Raw genomic sequence first — 12,971 nt, 5'->3', positions numbered from 1 at the left:
GAGAAAGCCTGTACTGTTTCATCCATTTGCTGATATTGGAAAATAGAGCTGTTAGAGCTGATGAACTCAGATTATAATCAAATTATTTATACTCACCATTGTTGAACTTTGGCAAATAACTCATATATGATTTATTAAAGACACGGCATTCTACGAAATTAGCGCAAAACATATACATAAGCAAAATATTATAACAGTAATGGAAATTTGTGATTGTTTTGGAATGAAACAATAGTTTCAATTATTTGGAGTTGTTATTATGCGAAGTGGATTTGGCTGTTGGACTTTATCCTAAACTATGTTAGATTGAAATTAAAGTAAAAACACAATTCTTTATATATATACCTACAAAATACCCAGGATTTAACTCCATTATAACCAATCAGTCTACTCAAAGGCTATTGAGACAATTGTTCTAATTTTAGACAGTTAACAGTGGGTAGCACTATTTAGTTTATATTACATGAACAGTATGAATTAGGTGTGAAATAAGTCCTAGGTAGTTTGAAGTTTTCTTGATAGTTTAACAGCTTCAGATATCGGTTTGAATGGGTTCAAGCACTTCAGAGGATAGCATTTGTCACAGATACACGTTGGAAATGAAATTAGCAAACTTTTTGCTCCTAATCAGTTTCTTTCAGCCCCTAATTCGGCAAATTGGGGGAATAAAATCCTATAAATAGCCATTGAAGTCATGGCTAAAGTTTAGTAGTTTTACGCCCGTCGTCGTCGGTTGATTGCGGTGGTGTTGGCGCGGAGGCACGAACTTTATTTTATTTTGTACCCGATTTTGTCTCGTATGGAAGCAATTTCCAGGGAGTTGTTGCCTGAAGTTTTTCAGCTTCCCGAATTATAAAGCTTCACTGTTCTTAAGCGTACCGCTTATGAGTTTCACAATACCGTGCTAAGGATAATTGTTTTTGTGGCTATAAGAAACATTACCTTTCTGCTTCGTGATATGAATTTTTGATGAAGTAGGTACGAGACCTTATAATTCCAAATTAATATAGAGTGCTGGTGGGAAACGCCTATTGTAATAGGTATTAACGGACTTTCAATTATGTTTACAGCTTTTTTATATTAGGCCATTATTTTCTAATTGTATGTTCCGTTTATGGAACTCTTCTGATATATTTTCGTCAGCAAATGACTTTTGTTTCAGTGCCTCTTACAGCTGGAGAGTTTGTTGCTGCATTTATAAAAATAAAGCTACGTACATTTTACCTCTAGCAGAAAAAAGTGTATCTACATTTTAATAACTGTATTAATTGCAATTGAATCGTAGGCAAATTCGAGCATGAAAATATAAAAATTACATCAATATTTTAGCAGGTGGTCAGTAGAACTCCGGATGAGACTCTGTTGGTCAACTTCCAAATCCAATCCAAATTATTAACGAGTATTTTTGAAAATTGGAAGTCTTTTACCGGAAGATAAACTCGAATATTATGTAAAATTGCCCACTTTAATAGACAAATTAAATTTAAAGTATAAAATACGGTGGATCTTCTAAATATAATTTGACAAATAATTTCTAGATATTTTACTTTGTTTAAGACGAAGTTTTATTTTGCCAACTTAAAAATATACTGTAATTAAAGATGTTACAAATGTACCATCATATGCGGGTATAAAATTGATTACGCTAGATTTTAAATCAACTGGTTTAAATTGTGCCTGGTTATTGTATGTGCTTTGGATAGGAGAGAGGATACTTATTTTCATGTTTTATTGTCAAACTGTTATTTTTGTAGTTATTTATTACCATCGATGTTATAATCTCCATATTTTCAATGCGTAATATTTTGTTCTAATTGCTGTTAGTTAAAAAAGTATACATAATAATATAAATATAATGCTATAAAAGTGGAAGTTATGATTTCATTCATCTTATATTCTCAGATCCTTAATGTATTTTTTGTCATAATGATAAGAATAGTTTCGAAGACCGTGAATTTTTTGCACAATTTCCAGTCATTACTTACTATTTTATGTTTTTTGAGGTTTAAATCCTTTTTTGAAACTCGCATTAGGGTTTGAAGGAAGTGCTTTTGCTACGGTTTTCTTTGATGTAATCAACAATCCTTTATGTACGGTTTACATAGCATTGCGAAAAATTTCGATTCCGATTGATTGAAATGGTATGAAAAAATTACGAGGTTTTATTTGCGGGAATATGAATTATGCTGATTTTGGGTGTTATTGGATATTCAAATCGATGACTATATGGAGATATATTATCAATTTTAACTCACCTGTGTTTATATTTTTAATCCGTAGGTCCCAAAAAAGCAGAAACGCATCTGCAAAACTGAGCAGGTGCCTTGTAGTTGAATTGAATAAATTGAATTAAAGCGTTTTTGTAGCTTATAAAAAATATGAAACTGGGATTTAAAATTTTATGTATAAAAATTGATATTTGGCTTGATATTTTATATTTTCGTGTAGGTTCTAATATTATTATGATTTAGAACTTAATACTAACGCAAGTAAGACTTGATTTTCTCAGCATATTTTACTTTTAACATACATTTCTACTTTTAAAATATGTGCACTTGTCAGTACCTGCATGTTGACACAAGAGCATTATTATTTTTATGTATATTTGTATATATTACTTTTTTCGCCGTTGCCATACTTGTTGCAATTAATAGATATGATTTGAAATATTTTTGGAATATACTATTTTAATCTAGTTTAATAATTGATATGTATATTTACCTTTAAATACCGAATGAGATCTGTTCAAACCTTAAATACACAATTAGATTGCAGCGAATTACATTTTCAATTCATAACTGAACCAAACTAATTATGCGTAACCGGCCTTTTGTTGATTTTATTTACAGCAAAGTTGATTGTACACGGTAATTAATTGCATGAACCCATATTTTGTCAACAAAAGGAAAATACCTTCACCCCGACCAGAAAATTTTAATCTACAGTTACAAACACAGTTGCATAATTTATATCAATTATATTGTATTAATTAAGTTAATTATCTGAAATTGATTATTTTTGTTTATATTTGCAGCCTAGTTCATAAATTTATATGTTACATTTTTCAGCAATGCCTTTTAGTATGATATATGTATAAACTAAGCTACTTTTAAGCGAATGGAATTACCGGACCAAATTGATATTTGTGTAATAACATAAATGTAATAAGCCAAAATAAGCTGGTCATTTGCGGAAATACATTCAGATTTAGCAAAGTGGCGTTTGGCTTAGCAACCTAAAGAACCATTCCAATCTATACCCCAGCAAAAAGTCCTAAAATAAATTACTTCTATATTGTATTACTGTTTCAAAGAAAATTAATCAAGCTTAGTGCTGAATTCGAAATAAATTTTCGGGATATTTATGTTCCATTAACAATTTGAATGTCCAATGTATTTTTTTCGTAATGAATACTCCACAAAGTCGAGTTTTACATCGAAACCACAACAGACAGTTGAGTGGGATCAATAAATTATTATTAAAGCCTGTCTCACATTCAATGTGATTAGTACAAAGCAAGCAATTTGTGGTCTGAAGAAATGCGGTCAAAGATAAATCCAGGCTTTTGCATGATTGATAAATTGCTTCTGATTATTACCTTTTCAGGAATGCCTGTTCCAGAAGTGAATTGCGTTTTATTCAGTTTTGAACAGAAAAGTTTTCTATCTGTGGCTTGAAACTGACAATTATTTATTTGATTAATAATTTTTGTTTAAAACTATCGCTTTCTTAAATATTTTGATCAAACACCCTCTAAATATTATTGATTGCACCGAAACATTTCTTACTTGCCCAAAATTCCCTGAGTAATTTTAACGATAATCTGTAATTAAATGTGGAAATTGGTAAACGTATATTTCGCATTTAAAGTCGTGCATATTTAGTATTCATCTTTCGTCAGATATGGGCTGTTGAAGACTTGCTATTTTATATTTTCAAGGCGAATATGAACCCTATAGAAAGTTAATACTCTTATTTAAATCGTTCATTGACGTCATTGAAAGAGTATATTCAAATACGTTTAACTTAATTTTGTTTTGTTCTTAAAACAAAAAAGTTAATCTAAACAAAATCATCATTCAAAAAATTCCGTGGGTTAAAATCGAAGCTAATATTATATACACCCTTTTGTTTCAAGTCATTTACAACTTTTTGCACCCAGCCTCTATTAATACGCATTCCATTAAACACAGTTGATTTTAAACAACCAGATTTGGATACCCGGCATCCGAAATTGTACTATTCCCTGTTTAAAACAAAAGCGACTTTACAGAGTGAAGATTTAAATCTCTCATTTCCGTTTAAAATCCATTTTTATTTATATATTGGTACATTTAAAAAATAACGCATTCATTGTATGTTGAGGCAAGTAAGATACATTTTATACGTATCAAAAATTAAATAAGTTTTGTATATTTGGTTTATCAGACGAAATTACAATACTGGTTGAAAACCATCCTTATTTGAATTAGTATCCGTTGTCCGTTATCCTGTTGTATCAAGCAACTTGCAGCTAATTTTGAAAGTTACATACATTAGCATACCGGGATAAATTGTGATAACTCTTTATCATTCCTTTTCCGGATCATTTTCCTACCTTCTTCTTAGCCATTACCCAAAATTAAACTGCTTTCCAATTTTACTATAGAGATAATAAATCTTCTTCAAGTAGAAACTTTCCATTTTACGTTTTCACTAAATTACAAAGGGTATTAAATCTTTTCAAATCGTGCATTGTTTTAAACTTGCTGATTAACTTAGAAGAAATTTATCTTTTCGCCGGGGGTAATTTGCATTTCAGCTGCTTAAAAAATAGTCAATAATTCTTCGGTTGGAAACGAATAAATTTCCATGCAAATATGGGAAATTATAAAACATATTTGTGATCAAATGAAATATTTTCATTAGAATACAAGATATAAACTTGATCGAATTTAGGTGGAAAACATTTAAAAGTGTAAAGAAATTGTTACCGGAACAACACATTACTTTAGCATGCTAATAACAACACACCAGACGGCCACTGTTGTCTCCTCTTTGCAAACCCTACTAGACCTTAATATAAATAAACATTTGTTAAAGGGATTTTTGTTATAGGAAATAAATCTACTTCAATTCCACCAACACTTTGACAATAGACATATGGTCTAGATGATCTGCATAAAAATACAAAATTACAATTAGGTTTATAGGATATATCTGCAGTTCGATCTTGATAATTAATTAGTATCTCTTGGAAGTAGGAGAATTACCCATAGTATTGCAGCAAACACAACGAAAAAGAGAAATGTTTTGAAATAGAAACGCAAAATAAACTTTTGCTATTCTGCCATCAATCATTAATGGCAAGATATGAGTATATCACTAAAATCCATTTGTCAGCAACGAACTTTTGAGAGTTCAACACGGTATTTCGACATTAACGCAACTATTCCATACGAAGTAATAACTCCATTTTACCCGATTTAACAGTATTGCTTTCATATCAAATTTGTTGAAACAAAAGGTTAATTAACTACTAATATGTGTACACCAGGACATTAAAGTCTATTTATAAAAACGTTTGCTCCAATGTCAGTAACAAGTTTATTTGTTTATTAATATTAAAAGAACAGCATTTATTAATATACGGCCCATTGTACTCCCTTTTCCTCATATGCTGCCTTCGTAGATCTCTGAGTGCCATTAAAATGAATTGTTGTTATATGTGGACTGCAACAAGCTGTTCATATATTTCTATGATATAGTTTTAATTTATTTTCTAGTTCGACATGAATGCCAAAATATTTCACGAATGAAGGAAATTCCTATCACAAATGATTAAAACATGCTAGTGCGAAAAAATACGGCAAATAATCTCATAGTAATTTAATTTATTTGTGAAGAATTGTGGCTATCCAGCTCCCAATAGGTAATCAAGGGAATATTAACATTTTCAATAGCATTATTATGTAATTCGATAGCATCATAATGTAAATTATTTGTTCTAAACTTGTCGCATCAAAGGAACTGACAAATAATTATGGGCAACTAGTCGATAAAACTATAGAGACATTTAACAGAGCAGGAGAAAATATTTCCAAAATTAACTTTTAAAAGGTACTAAATTGTCGTATAAGCAATGATTACTGCTTTCACACGTAGAATAATAAATAATGAAGGGCATATTTATAATTATTTTTTACTTGCTCATTCTTCAGCAAACGTACTACAAGCTGCCAGACCCACTGTGCTTTTTTGTCGTATGAATCCACTGCGTGCGATATAATTGAGTCAAAATTGATATTTTTTGTATGATACACACTTTTGATTTAGTTATTTATTTTATTAGTTATTCACTTATTTTCTTTCTACCTACAAAACTTTTATTGAATAGCTTTTTATATACTTTCCACTACACATCAGTCACCTTCAAGTAATTCATTTGAACAGAATCTCTGCATTAATACCAGGTCTAACAAGTCAGGTTTGATACATCGGACTCTCATTTAACATATTCATTCATATCATTTCGTGGCATACTTTATAACACTTCGAATATTGAAGTCCTTACTCTACATTTAGGGGAATCGATTTATCTAAATTAGATGTAAGTAATACATTTTACATATTTTACATAGCTTCAGTTTCTAAACAAAATTTCCCTTACGGGCATTATTTATTTTCTTAGAGCAGATGATTAGTACAAATTGAGCAGTGAGCTGGACTCAAGCGAAAGCAAAACACTATACTTAGAAGTTAATTAGATTGGCTTCCATTTGAGAATCAATTCAATTGTGTTGGTGCAGAGAAGCGAATACGCCATTCTCTTAACAATTCACAAAGAGAAATATAACTGTCCCTGGGAACTCTTTAGAAAGGTTCATTATTTGGCGATGCCATTTTCATAATAAAACTACATTTGTTTGCTTAGCTTATTTTTGAAAACAGTTTTAGTTACTGAAATTGCCATTCAAAGATTTATTAAGTTCATTTCTCAATTATATCAAATTCAAGTTATAGCTCATGGCCAAAGATGCGAAAAAATAGAGTCACTTTCACAATTATTGGATATAATAATCATTTTAGCAACATTTTTACCATTAAATCAATTCTGTTAAAACCCGTTTAAGTTGTTAATTTAACATTATTTAATAATAGCATGTGAAATCTTGTGAGTTAATTGTAATTACATCTTCTTTGACATAATCTTTATCTTTAATCTTTTCAGATGTCTTGGAACCGGCCCTTATTATTGACACTTCATTTTCGTATTTGTTGAGGTTCTCAACCGCATTTAATAAATCTACCTTAAAATTTCTCTAAAAGTCTATTGCTGTATAAAATTTTCCAGCATTCGCGTGTACTAAACGTAAGCGCTCATGTAACTTACTAAAGCGATATTTCTTTCTCCTTGCTACAATGTCTTTCCCAAATGTAAAACTCATTAAACTATTTCAGATTACATCTTCTTACATTTTTTTTCTGGTCTAGACAGTAAGCAGATGATGTTTTGTGCCCACCTTTAGTTTATTGACTCTTTTCCAGCCAGAGTTAATTTCTCGCACCATTTGCTTGTTTACACGTGGTTATCCGGTTTGATTTGATGACGAACATTCTAAGAGTTTGGGAATAATTTAATCCTTTGATTTATGTAAACCTACCTCTCGAAAATTGAGTCTTGCAAAATACGTATAGAGAAAGACGCCTGGTCATTATTTTTCAATTAAACTCATATCAGATGCTGTTTTTGTCGACTCTCATTGAGAAATGAGAATATACGATCTAAATACATATATTGTAATTCTCAAACTGATTAAATTCCCTATGTGACCCATCATTTGTGACAAGTCTGCAAAGACAACAGTCCTTGGATAACTTGAACTTTCGCTGCTGACAAATTATGCGCTTATTTATTCTTATAAATTTGCACCTTTTAGTGGTTTCCACTACTTTACAGTGCTTGTACCTGCGGATCAAGTTCAAAATGGACCTTGTGAGCACTGCAGTGGGTTCACTAGTCCGAATTTTCAGCAATATAGAAAGTCTGAATATCCATCAGTTATAGAAGGATTACGTTCATAGGAAACAATAGCAATTGCACAAACACTTTTCCTAGAATCTGTGTGCAAGTATTTTTATAGTGCATATTTACTACATAATAAAAGCATAATGTGTAAGTCTGGAGCTTTAATAGCATAATCATTATAATTATTCCGGTACAGCATGCAACCTCAAACTAATGGTCTTAAATATTTTGCGAAAAATCTACCTCATTGAACTAACTGTAGCTGTATACCTGTTGAGCATATTGTCTAACAATACTTTTCAACAAAGTTTAATTACTTACTCATGCAAGCACAAAGTAATCAAGAAGTTGTTGAAGAAAGTTAAATTATTCCAACTAATAATTATCCCAGTGGGCTTTATGTAAAACTTTGTTTGAAGTTGAAGTTTGAAGTTTGTAAATTTAAAGAAAATCTAAAATTTTAGTATACAACTAGAATCTTTACCGGCTCACAAAGAGTAATATCTATATGGGTTTAATGAGGTATTTATCTATAACTTATCTCTTCTTAACTTTGAAAATATATGTTTCAAATTAAGGCTGCTAAATGCAACTATTGGTGATATACAAATGTGACGTTTGGATCAACTTGGGAAATTAATAGATTGTTATTAACTCAAATTATTTTATGTTCTTTGAGAGAAGTTTTGCGTATTATTGCGCGGTTTTAACACATTAATTTATCACATATTTTGTTTCTAAATTCACGACTTCTGCATTGTAATCAAGTTCTTCTTGTTTAAACTGACATGACATTTACTAAAAAAATATTTTTTATAAAAAAATTCGGACTTTCTGACGCTATGATAAAAAATTGACACAATTTGCGCTAATTTTTGTACACTTGATGTGGTCAAAGCTAGATGAAAAATTGTGTTAATTCAGAAATAATTCATTATCGCTACATTGATAAATTTATATCAGATAAACCTAGAAATAATCCTAGAATTTCAGAAGCCACTAAAATCGAATACAAAAACTATTTAGAAAGAACCATTGATGCACAAGAAATAATTATTTACTCTCAGCTCACACACCTTGCTAAGACACAAACTGAGGAGATGCAAATCGAAGACACAGATGGGAAGCTAATAAAAGTTTGATACACATTTCGAACATATTAATACTTCTTTATATAAAACCCATGTTACCGTTTTTTTCTTCAAAAGAACTCAAAAGATAACTTTTGTAGATTGAACTATATCTATCATGGTGTTGAATCACACTGAGTTTTAGCAATGCCAAACTTCGAATGAATCAAGCACTTTTTGTTTATAATCCATCCTCTCGACTAGTAACTTTTTATTGTTTTAGGTGTGGATCACCCTCAAACAAAATGACCATCCAAAGTGGAGGAATTTTCATCTGGAAATGAGAATTTGGGAATTCGCATTCCTAATCGGGTATTATGCATCAATGGCTGCAAACCGTGAAAAAACTCGAAATAATCGTTAAACAACCCTATCACTGTAGCAATGTGTTTCGGCTGTTGTGACTGCTGGCTATGTGCGCTATGTGGCGGGAATTTTTCGGAAATTCATTATTTTCGCCAATTGTTTGTTCAACAATACTGAAACTACGTGAGTAAATAATCCGGATGTGCTGAATGTTTAATATCCACGATGTTACAATTGAGAGCGGCCTTTTCGCAAAGCTGCAAAACTTGAATCAGTTTTAGTGAACCAAATAGTTTGTAGAGTGTTAAATCATGGGGAAATGTGCGAATATACTAGTTCGTTTAATTGTTTGGGCTTGCTTCCTGACAGGATGTACATTTGGAAGCGACCTGGAAAATTCAAAAGGTAGGTTTTTTGTTTTCGGTTTTCAATTAGATTCATTTAGTATGGTTTCTGCAATAGGTTAAAATCTGCGTAGTTGCAATTATTTGTGAAATTGCGTTTAATAAATTCACAGTCGTATCATTTTAAAGTTCAAACAAGGTAATGTTTCTGTGTAGTGTAATATTAATTTAGTCCTTGGAGAGAAACACAGAAGATAACTTCGATAGTTAACGTATCGCTTTCGATAATGTTCCTAGATTTTAAGCCAAAAACATGTTCAATCGATAGGTAAATTTAGGTAGCAAAAGTTCTTGATGGAATACATTCAGTCAGTTCAACAAAAAATGAGACAAGCAAAAGACAAATCGATAGATAGCCGAGAGTCGAACGGTATAAGTTTATGTGTTTGGAATTGGCACGATAATGCAATCAAGTTGAGTACAAARTTTGAAACCTGAAAAGCGTATAAAAACTCAACTTCTACTCAGAAAGAAGAGCATGTAAGGCGACAAGTTYCTGCAAAGACCCTAATGGCAAAAGAAATCCCTAGATAGCACAAGTTCTAAGCGTGGAAAATAKAGTTTACAGGGTTTTGTCTGTCAAAAATAATTTCMACAGCTTAGCAATATTTTCTTTTAGCTCTAAAACGATTTCGCCATTAAAMATGTAYGGTTTTATTTTGCATGGCTATTCTTTTTAACTAGGAGTTAGTCTTTATACTGTGAATTGCATGAAAAAAATTRATTTACATGTTTAATTATACAGTTTTAAATCAAAATTAATTCCTGGGTTTCAGTCATTTATTGTCTCTATTTAGCAATTAAAATACGTTTCGGTGTATTTTTCCACCATCATCAGTTTTTCTAAAATAACAGATAGTTAAAAAAAAATTTCATTAATCTAAAAAACAATCACAGTTTGTCAACAGCCCCATCATATCACACACTAAAATACATCACAATTGCAAAAAAAAACAACAATGCTATGAATTTCAGATCGGATACCGACAATCTTAGCTCAGTATATCATACATTAATTAATTGAAATAAACATAGAATATTAACTAACACCCGGCATATTGAAGAATTTTGCAAACCAAAAATAATATTCTCGGAATGCAAAGAAAAATAGCTGAAAGTAAAAGAAATCATTATAAACAGTATTTCGCTTTTTGCCCAAAATGGACAAAATTAATACTCCAAATGTATGCCAAGGCTTAAGGTAGCAACAACGCTACACATGTAAGTAAAAATATTTAAGTATCTGAACAAATAATTCTAGTCTCTTCCCAAATTTGATTGTTCTGACTAATCACCTGTTAGGCCTGATTAATTTTGGAATGTTTTAAAGTGTTGCAATTGTGACGTATTTTAGTGTGTGATATGATGAGGCTATTGACGAACTGTGATTTAAATTAATGACAAATTTTTTAACTATCTGTTATTTTAGAAAAACTGATGATGGTGGAAAAATACACCGAAACGTATTTTAATTGATAAATAGAGAGAATAAATGACTGAAACCCAGGAATTAATTTTGATTTGCAATTGAAACACAGTCAGGAAAGTATGTACATTATACAGTTTTGTCATCCGAATTTACTGTTCTAAGTTCAAGACTTAAAAAAAATAAATTAAACTGTTTACTGCATTAAATTTGAGCAAAATAATTTTCGGTCAGCGTTGAATTTAGTAATACACGAATAGTTGAATTCATTGCTGACCCATTTTACTTAGATACTAATAACTAATAAAAATAAACAAAAAAATACAATTACAAAGAAGCTCCATGCGCTTGCCCCAGTTCAGGACATTTTACCATTAATCATTTCAGTCACTGAAAAATATCAGCCAAAGATCAAACTCTATAACAACTTTTTAATTTTCATGATTGGAATTTTCTAATATCTTGACACAAGAAAACAATGTTTCCCATTAAACATTTCACTTTTTTTCATTTATTATCACCTTTTGTAATTAGTGCTATGCATACTTTGACCCTCTTCCAGAATTTTCAATTCAACTATCTAATATCAGCGCAGTTAAATCTATCTGCAAACATAGCATTTTAAATCGTCATATTGACAATGAAATTCGAGAAGCGAAGAGGAAGTAACGAACACTGCTTGAAAGTTTTCTATAATGATGGGTTGCTTAATCAAGTCAAAAGCGGAAGTAAGCATTTTTAGCTGGTTCATTAGAATAATATCAAATTCACCTTGTCCCTGACACCCATACACGTTGCGAATGGTGCTAAAACTCGAATGAAAATTGATTTGCTCAAATCTTGTACTTTAATCAATCGTTGGTGACGTGTTTCATAGGAGCACTTCAACTGGGCCTTAAATCACAAGCTATTTCAAATTCATCTATGATTTAAGTAACAAAGTGACATTAAAAACTGTAATGTTATTTGTTTACATGAAATCATAAAGTGAAGGCCGAAATATATTTTTAAAGTAACCTGCCTATTACACGATACACAAAGGTGGAAAAGTTCAAATTCTTCTGATTAAAAATATTCTAGCTTGTTAAAGCGTTTTTTCCACTTGTTTCGTTTTCCACTTGTTGATTTATATTTAAGATGCTTCAGCATCTTTTTGTGATTTTAAGATATAAAGCTATGTAAATTATCTATTTAGTTACACTTGTAAAAGTCATAATAAAAAGGCTATTTAAAGTAAAGGGCGTATCAAATTTCATTGTATTTAACATTAAATACAATTCGCTCTATAAAATTGAACGCTCTCGTGTAAAACCTTTCCAAACCTTTGCCAGGAAACATAAGGGCTTAGTAGACGGAATATGTTTGATAAACTCTAACGAGGGCCAAAAGATCCCAAGGGTCAATCTTCTAAAAGTTTTAAGCAGAAAAGCGTAAAGGGATTAAGGAAAGTACCCGACCTGAGAGGTGCTGAGAATATAATATATATATGTATCCACTTTGGATGGATTTCGACGACGTTACTATGAAAGAGAATTGCTAATAAAGGAAATCGGATTATCCGTAAATAACATACAGAAAATCAAGTAGTTTGCGAGAACTTTTTTAAATTTGTGACTCAATATATATGTTTTGATTATTACTAATCAAAAATTGTTATATTGACTTAAATATGTTCAATATTCTAGGAAAAACCTAGG

At 30.9% G+C, this 12,971-nt stretch overlaps 1 protein-coding gene across 1 annotated transcript in view; it reads left to right on the top strand.

Annotated features, from left to right (window-relative positions):
- The first annotated feature begins 723 nt into the window (after window positions 1–723).
- The window catches only part of LOC109540567 (protein amalgam), a 51,610-nt gene continuing 39,362 nt past the window's right edge, over window positions 724–12,971 (top strand). Inside the window, exons 1-2 of the mRNA XM_048667265.1 lie at window positions 724–974; window positions 9,362–9,849. Coding sequence (XP_048523222.1) covers window positions 9,756–9,849 — 94 coding nt within the window. The 5' untranslated portion in view covers window positions 724–974; window positions 9,362–9,755. The remainder of the gene's footprint in view (window positions 975–9,361; window positions 9,850–12,971) is intronic.

Source organism: Dendroctonus ponderosae, unplaced genomic scaffold, assembly GCF_020466585.1.
Source record: "Dendroctonus ponderosae isolate FM_Combo_2020 unplaced genomic scaffold, Dpon_F_20191213v2 Dpon_F_20191213_6, whole genome shotgun sequence".
Lineage (NCBI taxonomy): Eukaryota > Metazoa > Arthropoda > Insecta > Coleoptera > Curculionidae > Dendroctonus > Dendroctonus ponderosae.
Note: the sequence above shows the minus strand (reverse complement) of the source record. Positions and strands in the feature narration are given on the sequence as shown.